At 35.3% G+C, this 15,821-nt stretch overlaps 1 protein-coding gene across 1 annotated transcript in view; it reads right to left on the reverse strand.

Annotated features, from left to right (window-relative positions):
- DST (dystonin) overlaps nucleotides 1-15,821 on the reverse strand; it is a 515,142-nt gene that overhangs the window by 48,734 nt on the left and 450,587 nt on the right. The window contains exons 64-71 of the mRNA XM_012558529.2: nucleotides 11,752-11,871; nucleotides 11,463-11,570; nucleotides 9,249-9,467; nucleotides 5,107-5,310; nucleotides 3,551-3,782; nucleotides 2,437-2,663; nucleotides 879-1,001; nucleotides 625-726 (exon numbers count right to left, since the gene is read on the reverse strand). Of these exons, the coding sequence (XP_012413983.1) occupies nucleotides 625-726; nucleotides 879-1,001; nucleotides 2,437-2,663; nucleotides 3,551-3,782; nucleotides 5,107-5,310; nucleotides 9,249-9,467; nucleotides 11,463-11,570; nucleotides 11,752-11,871 (1,335 nt within the window). The remainder of the gene's footprint in view (nucleotides 1-624; nucleotides 727-878; nucleotides 1,002-2,436; nucleotides 2,664-3,550; nucleotides 3,783-5,106; nucleotides 5,311-9,248; nucleotides 9,468-11,462; nucleotides 11,571-11,751; nucleotides 11,872-15,821) is intronic.

Here is a 15,821-nt window from a genome sequence, read left to right on the forward strand (position 1 = left end):
ATATATATATATAAAAACTTAAAAATGGTTAAAGAACTGAATGAGGACCCTTAAGAGACATGAAAAACAACTATTAAAAGGAATTATACATGTGGAAAAGAAGAAAACATTTTTTACACATAGATTATGATCTAATAAAATAGAAATCTATTTTAGTACACAGAGAACACTGGCTTCAAATCAAATTTCTTTACTTCTGACTTCAGTTAAACTTGGTGATATTTTTAGATAGTGTTTACCCTTTTCATCTTATTCCACTCAATTTTTGAACAGGACTCAGATTCAATTCCATTTCACTGTCTGGTGCTTAGCCATTTATGAACAATACTGTGTACGAACACTTACTTTCACTTAAAAAAAAAAATTGAAATATTTATTTTCAAAGTAAATTTCACTGGACGTATACAGATGTATATATAAGTCTATACATACTTAATGTCACAAATATATTCTAATAGGTAAAACATAAACTGAAGTATCCAAGACAACTGCAGGAATGGATTTGTTCCCAACTGCATACACACTTGCAGTCTTGGGGTGGTGCCAATGTGTGCATTTGTAGACAACGATCAGTAAGATTCCACCTTCCAGCTACGACCAGCAGCCACACTGTAGCCCCCTCACCTGCAGTCCGTCCTGGTACTGAACAGCAGCCTGCATTGCTTCATCGAGTTTCTCAACTCGGTCCTTCCAAGCCTTATTTAGAGAATCCCATGCTGAATTTAACTACAACATAAACATTAGAACTCTTTAAGTTCTAGTTCATAGGTTAAAGTTTCAACTACTTCTATTAAATATATTTTAGTTAAAAAAACACGTTTTAGTTAACTAAATTTAAAAAAGCACTCTGATAAGAGTAGAAAGCATGCCAGTTGCACCTCATCTATGCTCTTCTTGACAATGGGTTTGTCGGGTTCACCACACGCGGAGATGAGTTCAGAACCCAGGTTAATAACTATATCCAGATCTTCCTGCAATCCTTCTATTTCTTCCCTTATGGACTAGAAAAAGAAAATAACAGCCTTGGAATTTTCAGCAAAACCACATGAAAACTAAAAAAACGTGTACAAAGATATATTAACAGTAGTTACTTCTAAGAGTGGAATACAGTCAGTTTTTATTTTCTCCTTTCTAAGTTACTGCAATAAATGTTCTTCATCAAGAAAATAGAACAGAAAAAAAAAATTTTAAATAAAAAAGGAATCCCTGAGTTGAGTAACAAACGCCAAACATTTATTATAAAGACGACATTTAATAATTCCAGGTAACAAATATAAGAACAATTTTCTTTTAAAATATCAACAATATTGAAAAGCATAGGAAGACATTTTGTTTTTCAAACCAATTAATTTGGTAACATATGTTTAAAATACATGTAAGTAAAACAGGAATTCAAAGACTTTATAAAAATTAGAATATTTGTTAGTAGATTTAGCGTAAACTATTCTTGGATTTATATTTTATGTCATTACCGTGGGTTCTGTAAACTATAAAAAATTACAACAGAAATGCAGTATTCTACCTTTATATTTTCATCTTCTTGGTTAAATATATTTATTCATCCCTCCAACATTTAATAAGCATGTACCAAACCCTAAACAAGGCATTGAGGATACAAAGGAAAAAAGATGTGCTTATTCCCCTCAAGGAGCTCACAGTCCACTAGGAAAAGCAGAGGTGTAAGTAACGATATGTCATACCACGTGTAGAGTCCTTTCTAAGAGGAAAGTGTTATGGAAATACAGATGGACTAACTCTGCCAAGTATACAAGAAAAGATTTTATAAGGGAGGTAACAATCCAGCGGAACCTTAAAGCTTGAGTGGGATTTTCCAGAAGCATGGTAGGAAGAACATTCTAGGATAAGAAAATAAAACGTGCAGAAGTACAGATGGTAAAAATAGCAGAGCACTTTTGGGAAAAGTCACTAATGGAAGAGAAGGAGCTTGGTGAAGCAACAGTAGAAAAAATGGTTTTGAAAACATAGGCACAGGCTAGGGTAGGATATAAAAGGCCACACATTTTGTTCTAGGGAGTTTTCACTTTATCTAGTAGGCAGTCGATCCCTCTACGGTGTTTTAAGCAGTGACTCAATAAAAGCTGATCTAGAGAGACAACCGTTAGACAGTTAGAGGTGTGGCAAGGATGGAGACACGGCAGGTAGGGATACTACTTTGAATTGCTTTGGAAGCCAAAAGAAGAGATTACAAGGCCCTGAAATAAGGCAGAAGCAGTGGAGATAGTGAGAAAAATGTAAAATATACGTTCTCCAAGTGAAATTTATGTGTGTGCCCTATCTCATGCCATATCACTGTGTATTCCATTCTTAGAACCAAATATAAATTTTTACAGAGTAATTTCTAACATTAACCAAAGTAATCCAGTTTCATTATGCCACAACTTATTATTCAACTTGGAATGAGATATTTTTGCTTACCTCTGCTGCTTCCTGCTGTTGTTTTACTACTGAGGGATCAATTCCAGGATCCTCCAGGTCCCGGATGAAATCTTGAGTATCTTTAGTGGTAACTACCAGTGACATGTGATCACACCAGAACTTTTCTGCTAGTTCCATTACGTCCAGTAGTTTAGCTTCCCTTTCTTCTACCAGTGTGTGTATGTTCTCCCAGATGAAAACCATTTGGTCAAGCTTATCTTGAACAGCTATGGAACAAAACGGTATCAACAAATATATATGTCAGCCCTACATGAGCAATAAAAGCAGATCATTTTAATTCACATAAAAAGCATTGATTTAATTTGCTAAGTATCTAAAATTGAGCCAAATTTTGGTTGACCCCAGTCTAGTGGATATCGTTATGCCCAAGAGCCTATCTCAGACAATGAATGACCTAAGGGTCTCCTCATCCTCCTGAACCTAGGCTCTTCCTGACAAAAGTGGATAGTCAAATCTAAGTGAGCTCAGAACAGACTCACGGTGTTTCCAGCTGACCAAGGCTGGCCTTAATCCCAAAGAAAGTGAAATCACTACCTGATGAAGCTTATTCTTTAATTATGCTCTCCAAATCAAGAATCAAGTTGTCTGTTGAGTTCCAGGAATATAAAATTGTAGGTTATATATTTTGGCCTTGTTTCTAGAGTACCCTTAACACAAATTTCCACTAACCTATGCACATGCTCCCCCCTTTTGGCCCCCAGCTCACATCTCTCAGATGGCTCACTGCAGTCATGGTTTCCATTTCAGTGGTTGTGGAATGGGAGGTGGAGTATGTTTTATGTAAGGTAGTATAGTCTGTAATGGGAACAAAAATCTCTAAATGTGGTCTTACTAGCATCGCGCTTTAACCAACTAGTTTAAGAGGCCTGGATAACATGATTTTTGTATAATGGAACACTTTGTGTTCAACAGATTGATTTCACAAGCAAAGGAAGATATTACCAAGGTATTTATGTACACAGTCCTTCAACCACAAACACATCATATTTGTAATACCTTTTCTAAGAGCTGGCATTTTGTTATGCAGTTAGACTGTCAGTAAACAGTATGAAATTTTGAAATTGTTGTTGTTTCTGTATTCCAAAAATATTACCTTTGGCAGATAAGTCTTTATCAGTGCCCCCAGACCGAGCAATCATTTCCTCTCCCCTCTGTTTAAGAGTTTCATACAGTGGTTGTAGCTTCTCCATGTCTACTGACACGTTCTTATTTTCACTGATCTGTTCCTTAATCTTCTCAACCTCAGCAGAGATAGACGGTGGCTGCCTCAAACGCTCCACGATGCGTTCCAGACTCTCAATGATCTGGTCTATCTTGTCATGGAACTAGGAGTAAAAGACAGGGATTGTTTACAATAAAAATCGTCTGCAATACTCAACGTGACATTTAAATGAAAAAACACCTACCAAATGCCACAATCAAGCATTTAATCTTCACACTAAGATCTTAGTCCCTCGACCAACAAATCCATCCAAAGAGACATCCAGCTGATGTTTGAAGACATTTGTTAAAATCTTGACTTGTATGCACCTCTCTGCTTCACACTGCTTATGTAGACGAGCTTAGTTTCTTATAAATAATTGAGTGTACTCATTTAAGAAATGGTATGTGTTAATAGATAATTGTGCCACTTCGCAGCAGCATTTTACAGCATCTAACCTGTTGTTTCACCTTATCAGAATTCAAATCAACTTTGAAAATTAAGTTCAATAAACCAGCTATTTGTCTATCAAAAGTTTTTGACAGTTTTATTCATTGTTTACTGATTATTTTGAAATCCTGAAAGGTTATTTATTAAAGGTAAAATCGTGGACAGCCTGGATTAGATCAAAGAGGCTCCTTAAGTTATATATTCTCTGTACTGCAAAAAGTTAAAAAATTAAACAAAACAAAAGCTTCTCCAGTGTTGGACTGGAAATTTGTATTTAACTTATGCTCAAAAACATAATCAAATGCATGAGACAATTTTTAGATTTTGTTTGCAAAGTTACCATAGACAATTACGCGGAGCTATAAAAACTTGTTCAGTCACAGATTCTACACTATCCTCAAAGATTCTACACTAAACTCAAAGAAACATTGAGTGAGGTTACAGAAAATGGACCACCCTAATGCCTGTGTTTATCTACTGATAAAAAAAAACAAACCTTGAAAACTGAAAATTTATAGGTAATTTCAAAATTAAAGTTATTGAAAAAATATATTTTCAAAAAAGAAAAAAATCAATTTCCAACTTTATATATATATAATAGATATTTTTCCTTTTTATTCAACCTATCATTCAGTCTTTCTTCTTATTGCCTTCTTGGAAGTGTTTTATTATTAATGATAATTACACTTTCTTTTATCTTTCCTAATGGTAAATACTGCATTTCACTCAAGATAAACATTTAATTAAATATTTGGATAATGATGACAACTGTATGTTTCTTAACTCATTGAAAATTATTTTTTGTTGTATCTACAAGCAGGCAGAGACATATGAAGTCTGGATGGAAGAAAACACCACCTTCAAGACAAAGACATCAGTAGTCAGAGTTAATGTAATAAAAAATTTAGTTGAAATTTAATAAAGGAGACCCAGGAAAACATCTTCCCATGCTCTGCTGTTCAGAGAAACCCAATTATATTTCTGATGTAAATGATTACCTGAGTAGACTGAGAAATGGCTTCATCCAGTGCCACAGCTCGTTTTTTGACATCTTCTTTAATTTGACAGTAAAGGGTATCAGCTGCCACATACTTCTCTTGGATAGAAAAGCCTTCCCCTGGGCTCAATTCCAGTAACTGCGGCCCGGTTTTGTTCATCTTATCTATATGAGGCTTGTGCTCAGCTATCAACTCTCGCAGTTGCTATAACAAACCAAACAGTTTCTCAGTATCTCAGGCTCACACCTCCATATTACAGCTGTCTACACCCCCAATGCATCCAGCTGGCAAGAAACTCCAAACACTCTCCCCATCGCTGGCATTTAACAAATGATGGCTCATGCAACTCTTTGCCAGAAGGAGATGGCCCTGACATAAAGAGTAAAGAACAGTCTGGTCATGTAAAAGCCTCTCTAAGGGCACACACAAAAATGCTGGTTGGGTGGAATAATGAATCACAGTTCATTATGCATTTCATACCAAGAGCAGCACATTTTGACAAGAGTATGAGCCAAGGGTCATAATACATAAAAGGATTCAGAACTATGTCCCCAATCTGCAGAGGCCAAGCCAAAACTCTTGGTGTCCCTTTTTCGCACACTCATCGTATATACAAAAACGTTATAATGAAAGAAACAAGGGAGGGAGGGAGAGAGGTAGGGAGGGAAGCTCAGTAGAAGGTAGACACAATGCTGAGAGAAAAAAAACTATAAAGGGAAGTTAGAGCGATATAGGTCTACAAGGTAATGTATCTATACATGTGAACTAATATAAAATGTATGCATATATATATTACATGAATCTATTTTAAGTATTTACATATTTTATGTATATTCTATGCATACATATGATATGTATTATATATGTATATATGTGAATGAATATATTTCTAGTTGTTATTTTAAAATATTAAAGACTACAAGGGTAATAAATCTGAAATACACAGATATATATTGAGCATTATTTTACAAGGTATATTTAAGAGAAAATGTATGACATATGAATATTTTGTCTAATTTTGTCATTTAATCAACAGATACAATGGTATTCATACTAGTGGGTCAGCGTGTAATACAAGTGGAGCCCCTCTTCTTCTAATCAATGATCAGAAGTCTGAATAAAGCTGGAATATCTACACTCCATGTATTCTAGAGCCTCCACCGAGCAGTTTTTCATGGACCAAATCCAACACCATCCCAGGGGAAGACCCGTCTTTGCCTGCAGGTTTCTCTGAGGCTGGCCTCTATGCAGCACTGAGAAGCATTCCATTTGTACTAGACAACTGATTATGTTCCCTAATCAGCAGTTCCTTGTCTTCAACAGAAAGTGTGTCTCCAAATTGTTTTATGTTGTTATTAGATGCTGTCGAGTCAATTTCAACTCACAGCGACCCCATGTGACAGAGCAGAACTGCCCCCATAGTGTTTTCTCGGCTGTAATCTTTACGGAAGGAGCCCTTATGGTACAGCGGTTAAGCACTCAGCTGCTAACCAAAAGCTTGGAATCCACCAGTCACTCTAAGCGAGAAAGATGTGGCAGTCAGCTTCCATAAAGATTCACAGCCTTGGAAACCTTATGGGGCAGTTCTACTCTGCCTTAAAGGGTTGCTATGAGTCAGAATTGACTCAATGGCAATAGGTCTGGTTTTCTTGGTTTACATCTTTACAGAAACAGATGGCCAGGTCTTTCTCCCATGGAGCGGCTGGTTGGGTTCCTACCACCAGCCTTTTGGTTAGCAGCCAGGCACTTAACTGTTACGCCACCAGGGCTCCTTGTTTGCTATCTAGCCCCTAACAAAAGCTTCTCTGAGAGAAATTACATTCAGAAAAGACAGTCTAGAGCCATGCTGCCAATCTTTTTCTATAAATATTTTGTTTCTATCATTCATCAGTAAGAATCACCAGGAAGGTCACATGCCTAGATTTTTACTCAAAGTGACCGCTAAAATCATTCATATAAATTATTTTGAGAAAACTGTGTACATTATGTCATTAACCATCTGCTATGTAATAAACTATTTTTGAAGATTTCCTGAAGGTTGCCTCAAACCACTTTTGGAAAAGGGTTAAATAAAAGCAAATTCAATTTTAAAAAGAGGGAGTCTACTCTAACGTTCTGCAGGTAAAGATGTGGTATGGTCATGTCTACAATCTAGCTCCTGTGTGTTCCAGGCTGAAGTTTTTGTTTGTTTGTTTCATATAATTAGCTCATATCTTTCTGCTGCTTTAAAAAATGGAGGTAGTAGTGATAATATACGATCTCATGGAAAAAGAAAGCTTGTGAATGTTACACATGTTCTAGTTTCAATATTCTATAAGACATCCTTGGAAATCAAGCTCATACTCTTGAGTTATCAGGAGACTCTCAAATGAAATGAAAGATGTCTACTGAGATGTCCTGAGTTGCCAAGAATACCAGTAGATATCGTCTGTGCAGCACCACTATGAGACACCTTAGGTTAGGGAGTAGTGAGATTAGTTGTTTTTAGGCCATTCCATGACAGACAAGCGAATAATTACCTACTTGGGCATGTGTGTGCATGGGGAAGGGGCCCAATGGGAGATGCCTTTTGCCTCATATGTGACAAAATGATTCTTGGTAACATACTAACACAGGAGTCCAGTCAGGCTAGAAATACTTAGTATGAATACAAAATATCTGTCACTTAGTAACATACTCCTTGGAGTCATTTTTAATTCCTGGCCCTAGAAACTATAAGATCTTCCTAAAAAGGAAAGGATGCCGTAGAGCTTAAGAAGAAATGTTGTTCCAGAAGATTACAAATATTCTGAAACAGGAAATCTTTTAGCGTGAACAATCATAAATTTGTTTTGAGACTTTGAAGATTACTCAAAAAATGGAAAATTAACTCAATTTTGCAATTTTCAGTTCAATAACAGGCCTTTCTATACTATTTGATGTTATGCTAGAAAGAACAAAGTTATTCAACATTACCCCAGAGTAGTAGAAATCCATGAAATGTTTTATATTAAAAATATTCAGTGGGTAGGCATAAGATTTCTGCCACAAATAAACCTTTATACTAAAATCAAGTCCAGTTCTACATAGTTTGTAAGTCTTTCTCCTGCTGAATGATTTAGGTAGAACCCTATAAAATTTATATTTTGCATTAAATAAAGTGTTCTCTAAAGCTCTCTTCTAAACAAATACTTCATTTAGAGATACGTATTCTTCAATAACAATGGCAGTACATTTTAAGAAAGTAAACAAGATGACTAAATAAGTCACATATTTCAAACAGTGATGTAATACAACCTGAGTTAAACTTTACACACACACACACACACACACACAATTATTAGTTTCAGAGTGTATCTTGTACAGATCTTGGAAAGCAACTAGGTTCACAAGTCCATAAATAGCAAGAACTCTAGATTTTTTTTCTGACAGTCTTGACCCTCTTACCCAAACTCTCACAAAATTTTAACCCGTTCTAACATCTAAGTGACTACTGAAATGAGAGCTTCATAATGCCATTTTACATATGTTCAAAACATGATACATTTGCAGATGTAAGCTGCACTTAGGTTACTCATCTACTCTTACAGGAACAAAGGACTTCAGAAAGAGTTGTATGTATATAAAGACGACAAAGGGAAAATGATCTATCTTTACACTTCAGTAGTTTTCCTTTTCATAGAGTTAGCTTTCATGATACTGCTATTTTGACATATTGACTGTATTGTACATTTTCTCCAAGTTCAGTGGTCTTGTCTACATGATGTCTCTTCCATATATTTCTACACTTCATTTACATTTTAGATGCCTCTAACCACTACATATAAGGTGCAAAACTCAGTCAACACGTGTAAATTGAAAGCACTTCAAAAGCTTAATTCTCTAAAATTTTAAAATGGGAATTTTGTTTTTCTACCCATTGGTTTTTAAACTGATACTATTCGAAAGAAATCGAGCTATAATCAATGATATATACAACACAGTGTACTTGTATGAGTCTTCTCATTGTAACAACGAACAACAGTTAAGCAACTAGAAGGTAAGCAAATCATGCAGACCAGAATACAACATTACAAAAATGTTCTGATCATGTAAGGTGCCCAACAGCATCATAAAACATCATAAAATAGGGAATACAACATTCTATATTACACTGAGCTTACCCGATGTTCCTCCTGCTGTTGTCTTAGAGTTTCATATTCAAGAGCTGGGGCAGGAAGCTGAGAGATGATTCTTTGTGTTTCTGTCAGCCATGGCCAAAGTTCTTCATATGTCTCCCAGAACTGGTTAACCAGGGACTGTGCCCGCTCTAGCTGCAGATACCTCTCTGAGTTTATCTGGCAGATGGCATCATAGTTCTTTAATACCTTGTCTATTTTTTTCTAGAAAATAAGATGAAATGTGTTTCACTGGTCAGGCTAAGCAGCACACATTTTCCAGAACGCTTTGTCCAGTATTGTATGCCTGGCACAGAGTAGGCATACAACAAATGTATGTTAAATCAATCAGTCATATAATCTAGACTTTCTTTTTATGTATAAACATTCATTTTAAATTAAAGAAAGTCCTCAAGTTTTTATGGATAAAACAATGAGCTTTCCAAACATAACAAGCAAACTTTGCCAGCCATATTTACAATGCCTTCTACTTCTAGGCCAAAAAACAAATTTCATAGGATTCTGGCAATATTTACACTGCTTTCTGGAAAAAAAATAAGGGCTGCCTTTTGTAAATAAAATTTTAAGAGGAACTGCTAGTCAACAAAATTATTTACATATATTAGAATCGAAGTAGAATATTATGATATACACTGATTTTATAGGGCGACACAGAGATCTAGAATATGGTATAAATTTACATAATAAACTAACTGCAGGAGATAAGCACAACGGAATCTCAATAAACCACAGAATGACAGAAATTATTTCCTGATGATCTGAAGGGAATGAATACAACATTTTCCAGTGCATTTTAGTTTTCTCTGGAAGACCCTCACTCAATTTTTGCATTAAAAAAATATTGCTGACTTGAGTGAATACCGAAGATCGATTCACATCAACCTATGGAAAATCTGTTAGGGGTATGAAGCAGTTCAGGGTCTGTGAGGCACAAACCTTCAAGCAGTAAAAACCAATTTTAAATCTGGGTTCAATAATATTTTTTTATTTAGAAAAACAAAAAAATACTCTTATTTAGAAAGCCTTTTATAATCATATTCCTACAAATAGAGAAAACTGACAAAGAAACATGAAGGTAATTAAGAAGTTTCTTAGGATGTTGATGACACTAGTTAACATTTACTAAGCATTAATATTATTAATATTACTGAGCATTAATAAATGTCAGACACTATTATAAATGTTTTATGTGTAATAACGAATTTAATTTCACAACAACCAAATCAGATAGGTTATTACTATTTTATCCCTATTTTACTGATGAAGAAAACGAAGTACAAAGACGTAACATAAATTGCCCAAGATCACACAGCTAGTGTGGCAGGGCCAAGGTTTCAAACCCAGGGAATCGGGCTTAGAGTCTCTTACAAATTTGATATATTCTTTCAAGTCTAATCTTCGCAAAAATAATAAAGGAAGGATTCAATTATAAACAAGTCAATTACCATTATGGAGTGTAAATATAAGAAAAGTAATAATATATAGTGTGCATTCTAAAATATTATCTATGGTATACCTTGAAAGCAATATATACCCTTTAAAATGTGATCTTAAGAATAGATATTTGTATAATTTTCTTGCCATAGAATATTTTCCAATCAAAAGCTCTAATATACATTAATTTCTTTAAGCTGCTCTGATGTCTCAATATGAACTGAAATCAGACATTTTAACTTGTAGCTTGTTTTCCTTCAATTTAAAGGATTGTTAAAACTACACAAATTGGAGGTTTTCTTAATTATTCAGTTCATAGTTTTCCTGTGTAGCTTACTGTGACTTTATACAGAATGGATTTCAGCATTAGAGAGAACCGCGTGTATCTTGGTTTTGTTTCAGCTTAAGAGGCCCAAATGTTCCTGAAGCATATAAACAACAGTTGATACATATAATAATCATAATAATAATTTATATTGATAATAATGGTAATGACACAGCTAACATTAATTGAATGCTTATTCTATGCCAGTTACCCAATGACTCAAACCTTAACAGCTTTTATACCTATTAAGAAAGATTGTCCTGATGGTGTTTCTCTTAAGGCATACTCCTCTCACTGCTATTCTGTAAGCTTGCAAAATGACTTATTTAAAACTAATGATTTAGCTACTTAAATAGCAGCTGTGGAGAAAGGGAAAGTGCTTTTGTAGGATTTTCTAAAAGCTCACCCCATGCTGTTTATTCACACAGACAAGATCATACCTTCATTGATTGCTTTTCCTCTTCGCTGCATGTGGTCATGATTTTATCCCCAGATTTAACAAGTTCATCAATAATATCCTTGTGTCTCAAAATCTCCATGGTGAATGTCTGTGATTTACCAAAATAAAGTTTAAAAAACAGAGAGAGAGAGAACGATCATGTGACTAAAATGAAAACAATTATACAAAGTAGTTAAGGAGTCTCGAAAAGCAAATCATGCAATACATTTTCTAGACTTAGCACACACTATCAAATAATTTAGATGGCAACTGGAAATGTATTTCTTCACCTTTTGAACCTGCAGCTGAGCAGAGGTCTGGTCTTGCTCAAGCCTGATGTCACCCAAAGACATCAATTTCTTTTCTGTTTCAGTAATCCAGGATAACTCAGAATCAGCCGCTTGGTCAAACTAAACAAAAGATAAATAATTAGGTCAGTAAGTTCCTGTAACTGGTGCCAGAAAAATATCTATCGACATTTAAATATCCTTATTACACAAGTGGAAAATCTGAGCCTATTTTTTCATAGCATCCAGAAATAATTCATGACAATGACTGAAGTTATAAAGAAAGAAGAACTTTCCATAGGATAATGAAACACAAGGTCTTAAAACATGCTGAATCCCTAACACCACATTAATGATTTTTCGGATAGTTAGCACTCTTGCTTTCTTTTCTAGCAGTCTTAAGAATTTTCTCCTTAGGAATACTATCCAATTCTATCAGGGATAAAAGTAAACAGCTGGAGTCCAGGCTCAGTCTTTCAATCATCTCATCCATCATCTTAACTCATATGATACGCAGGGAGCATTCTGCTATCCAAGTATATGATTCCTGGCAAAGAAAGAAATATTCCCACGTATTTATCATACTAAATGTGTGTGTATAAACGTATGTGTGCATATGTGTCTCTAAATATGCACAATATACTTCCAAGTGACGTGTAATTTTTAAACATCTTATTTAATAATGGCAGTAAACATTTTCGAGAGCATTCTTAAATATTTTAAGAGATTTTATTTTCCTGATCATAACAGTAATTCATGAGAAAGGTAGAAACTCATAAAATACATAAAAATATACAGAAGAAAATAAAGATTCCTCATAATTCTCCCACCTGGAGTTACACTGTTGGTGTTCTAGTAAATTTTCTTCCAAAGTTGTAAGAGAAAGATATATTAAGGTCTGAGATAATACTGTATAAACAGTGTCATAGCTCGCTTTCTCATTTATTATGAGCATTTCCCAAGTCATACTATTTTAATTATAATTTTTAAGTAACATGATTGCATTCTAGCATACCTGGATATTTTCATTTAGGCATTCTGCATATTTTTCTATTACATAAATAACCCTGTAATAAATATCTCTGAGCATAAATCTCTGCTGGCATTTTTCATTAGTTCTTTAGGGTAGAATCCTAGAAGAAGGTTTCAAAGTTAAAAGATATGAACATTTTCAAGACTCTGTATCAGATAAACGCCATTGTCTTCCAGGGCCAAGCACTAATGATAGTAACTTAACAGTGGCCTCAGCTGGGAGATTCGATGAGGAATGGACACTGTGGGTATCTAAGGCCAGTATTACCAGATCTTCTGTTTTTTTAAGGGAACTTGGAAATCTAAATAAGGAATGTGGGGGTAGGGAGTAGTAAGGAGAAGAGAAGGGTTGAGATAACAAATGAGATTGCCAAATAATTCTTACTTTCATAACATTATGCAACACTGTGGACTTTTGGGAAGATGTAGTAGACATACTTTTCCCTGTTTTCGTTATAAGCATACCTAAAAAGACTGCACATTATATATAAAACAAACATTAGAAAAAGATTCTGAAAGGCGGAGAGAAGGCAGAATGACTATGGACATTGGGACTAGAGCAACAACATGGTGGTGAACTTGCCTGATTTTTGTTTTTGCCTCACATACCCAGCCTGGATGCTGGGAAAGACAGCAACCAGGAAACACCAGGGGCTACAAGCAAAAAGCAAAACAAAACAAGCCAACAAAACACTCCAACAAAAGCCTGCTCTGTTTAGCCGAAATACCAGGAAAGTGACAACTTAGTGAAACAGAAAACTTTTAGACGCAACAGCTCTACTCCAAGAAACACTACAGAAAAACTGTGACCCTACTCATAACCATGCCAACGAAGGCCAAGTGGAGAGCTTATACTTCTGCCCTCATGAAGCTGTAACAAGGTACTCCAGTACCCCACCGGGGTGATGTCACTGAGTGGGGAACATCGACTCCTACCTTCAGGTCTTATAATAACCAAAATAGTGACACCACCACCAAACGCTGGCAAGGAGGTATAGAAACTGGATCACTCATGCATTGCTGGTGGGAATACAAAATGGTATAAAAACCCATTGCCACTGAGTTGATTCCAACTCATAGCGACCCTATAGGACAGAGTAGAACTGCCTCATATGGTTTCCAAGGAGTGGCTGGTGGATTCAAACTGCTGACGTTTTAGTTAACAACCCAGCTCTTAACCACTGGGCCATCAGGGTTCCCATAATGATATAGTGAATCTCAAAAACAGTTTTGCAGTTTCTTTAAAAACTAAACACAACTACCATATGACCCAGCAATTGCACTCCTGGGCATTTATCCCAGAGAAATGATGACTTACGTTCACACAAAAACCTACACATGAATGTTTACAGGAGCTTTATTTGTAATAGCTCCAAACGGGAAACAGCCCATATGTCCTTCAATGGGTGAATGGTTAAACAAACTCCATTGCAGTCATACCATGGAATACTACTCAGCATAAAAAGGAACGAAGTACTGATACATGTAACAACTTGGATAGATCTCCAGGGAATTATGCTGAGTAAAATACTCTGAACCCACCAGGTTACATAAAGTATGCTTCCACTGATATAACACTGTTAAAATGACAAGATTATAGAAATGGAGAACAGATTAGCAGTTGCCAGGGACTAAAGACAGGACGAAGGTCAGAGAGAAGTAGGTGTGGCTGTATTTCCACATGAACAATCCTTGTGGTGATGGAAATGCTCTGTATGCCGACTATATTGATGTCAATATTCTGCCTGAGATACTGTACTATAATTTCACAAGATATTACCACTGGGGAAAATGGGTAGAGTACAATGGGACCTCTCTGTATTATTTCTTACAATTGCGTGTGAATCTATCATTATCTTAAAATAAAAAGGTTAATCAAAAAAACGCCGTGCAGGTTACCTCTCATCTGTAAGTTCCTATTTGCATTTGCATTTTGAGATATATATTCCCAAATCGCCCTTCAGATAGGCTGTGCTAATTTATTGCTTCATTTCTGTAGCAGAGTTTTACTACACCCTCATCAACATGGGGTATAATTTATTTTTTAATAATACTTGTCAGTTTTATACGTGGACTTTCTTTAGTTAAAAGGAAATAACCTGCCAGCAATAATCTGACACAAACATTAACAACACTGTTTAAGAGTACTGCTATGGTTACAATCTGAAAAATCAAAAATAGATTGGAGACGTGGAAAAAATACATAATAAAATCCTTATTATTTAGAAATTTTCCCATGTATCATGAACCCACTGGATTTCATCTTTACCAAATAATTAATAAATGAATGACTGACTGACTGAATAAATAAATAAATATCTCAGCTACCTGGAGGTCATTTTTTTTTTTAAGTCAACAGTTCAGATAGAAAAAATATTTTTATAAGAATCAATTTTTATAAGAATTGGACCTAAACAATAGGTCCAAGCCAGAAATATAATAGGAATAAAAATAATAACTTTACATTTACCTTAAAAAAATCCATTGTATAAGGATAGGGCAGGGAAGACATGACTTAACAGAGCTCCACATAACAATTCCTGGAAATGCTTCTTCCCCAAAATCTGAATATAAACTAGTATCTAACAAGAAATGATGCAAAGTCAGACTGCTTTAAGACTAAGAAAAGTGTCTGAGCAGCTGTCCCACTGTCATCTGTGATTAGAACACATCTGTGACACTGGGCTCTCCTTTGAATGCCACATTTTTAAGAGGATCACTGACATGCTAAAGTTGTTACAGACAGAAAATCAGAGCATTGCCCATTAGAGTGAATAAGCTCCAATAGAAGGGTAGCACTTCTAAAATGACTACGTGTACTTTTACATATTTAAGCAGAACTATTTGTGTCTCCTATATTTCTCATCACATTATATATTATTTTAGAGTGAAGTCACATTAAAAAAAACAAACAAACTTAGCAAAGAGCCTAATGGTTTGCACATGGTGGTGGTAAATAATTTTGTTGACGGAATCATTACTTTTCCTACGATTGGAACAAATCAGAACAATGTGCACTCCAGAAGGAATCTTTTTATTTT

This window comes from Trichechus manatus, unplaced genomic scaffold, assembly GCF_000243295.1.
Source record: "Trichechus manatus latirostris isolate Lorelei unplaced genomic scaffold, TriManLat1.0 scaffold00172, whole genome shotgun sequence".
In the NCBI taxonomy this organism is placed as follows: domain Eukaryota; kingdom Metazoa; phylum Chordata; class Mammalia; order Sirenia; family Trichechidae; genus Trichechus; species Trichechus manatus.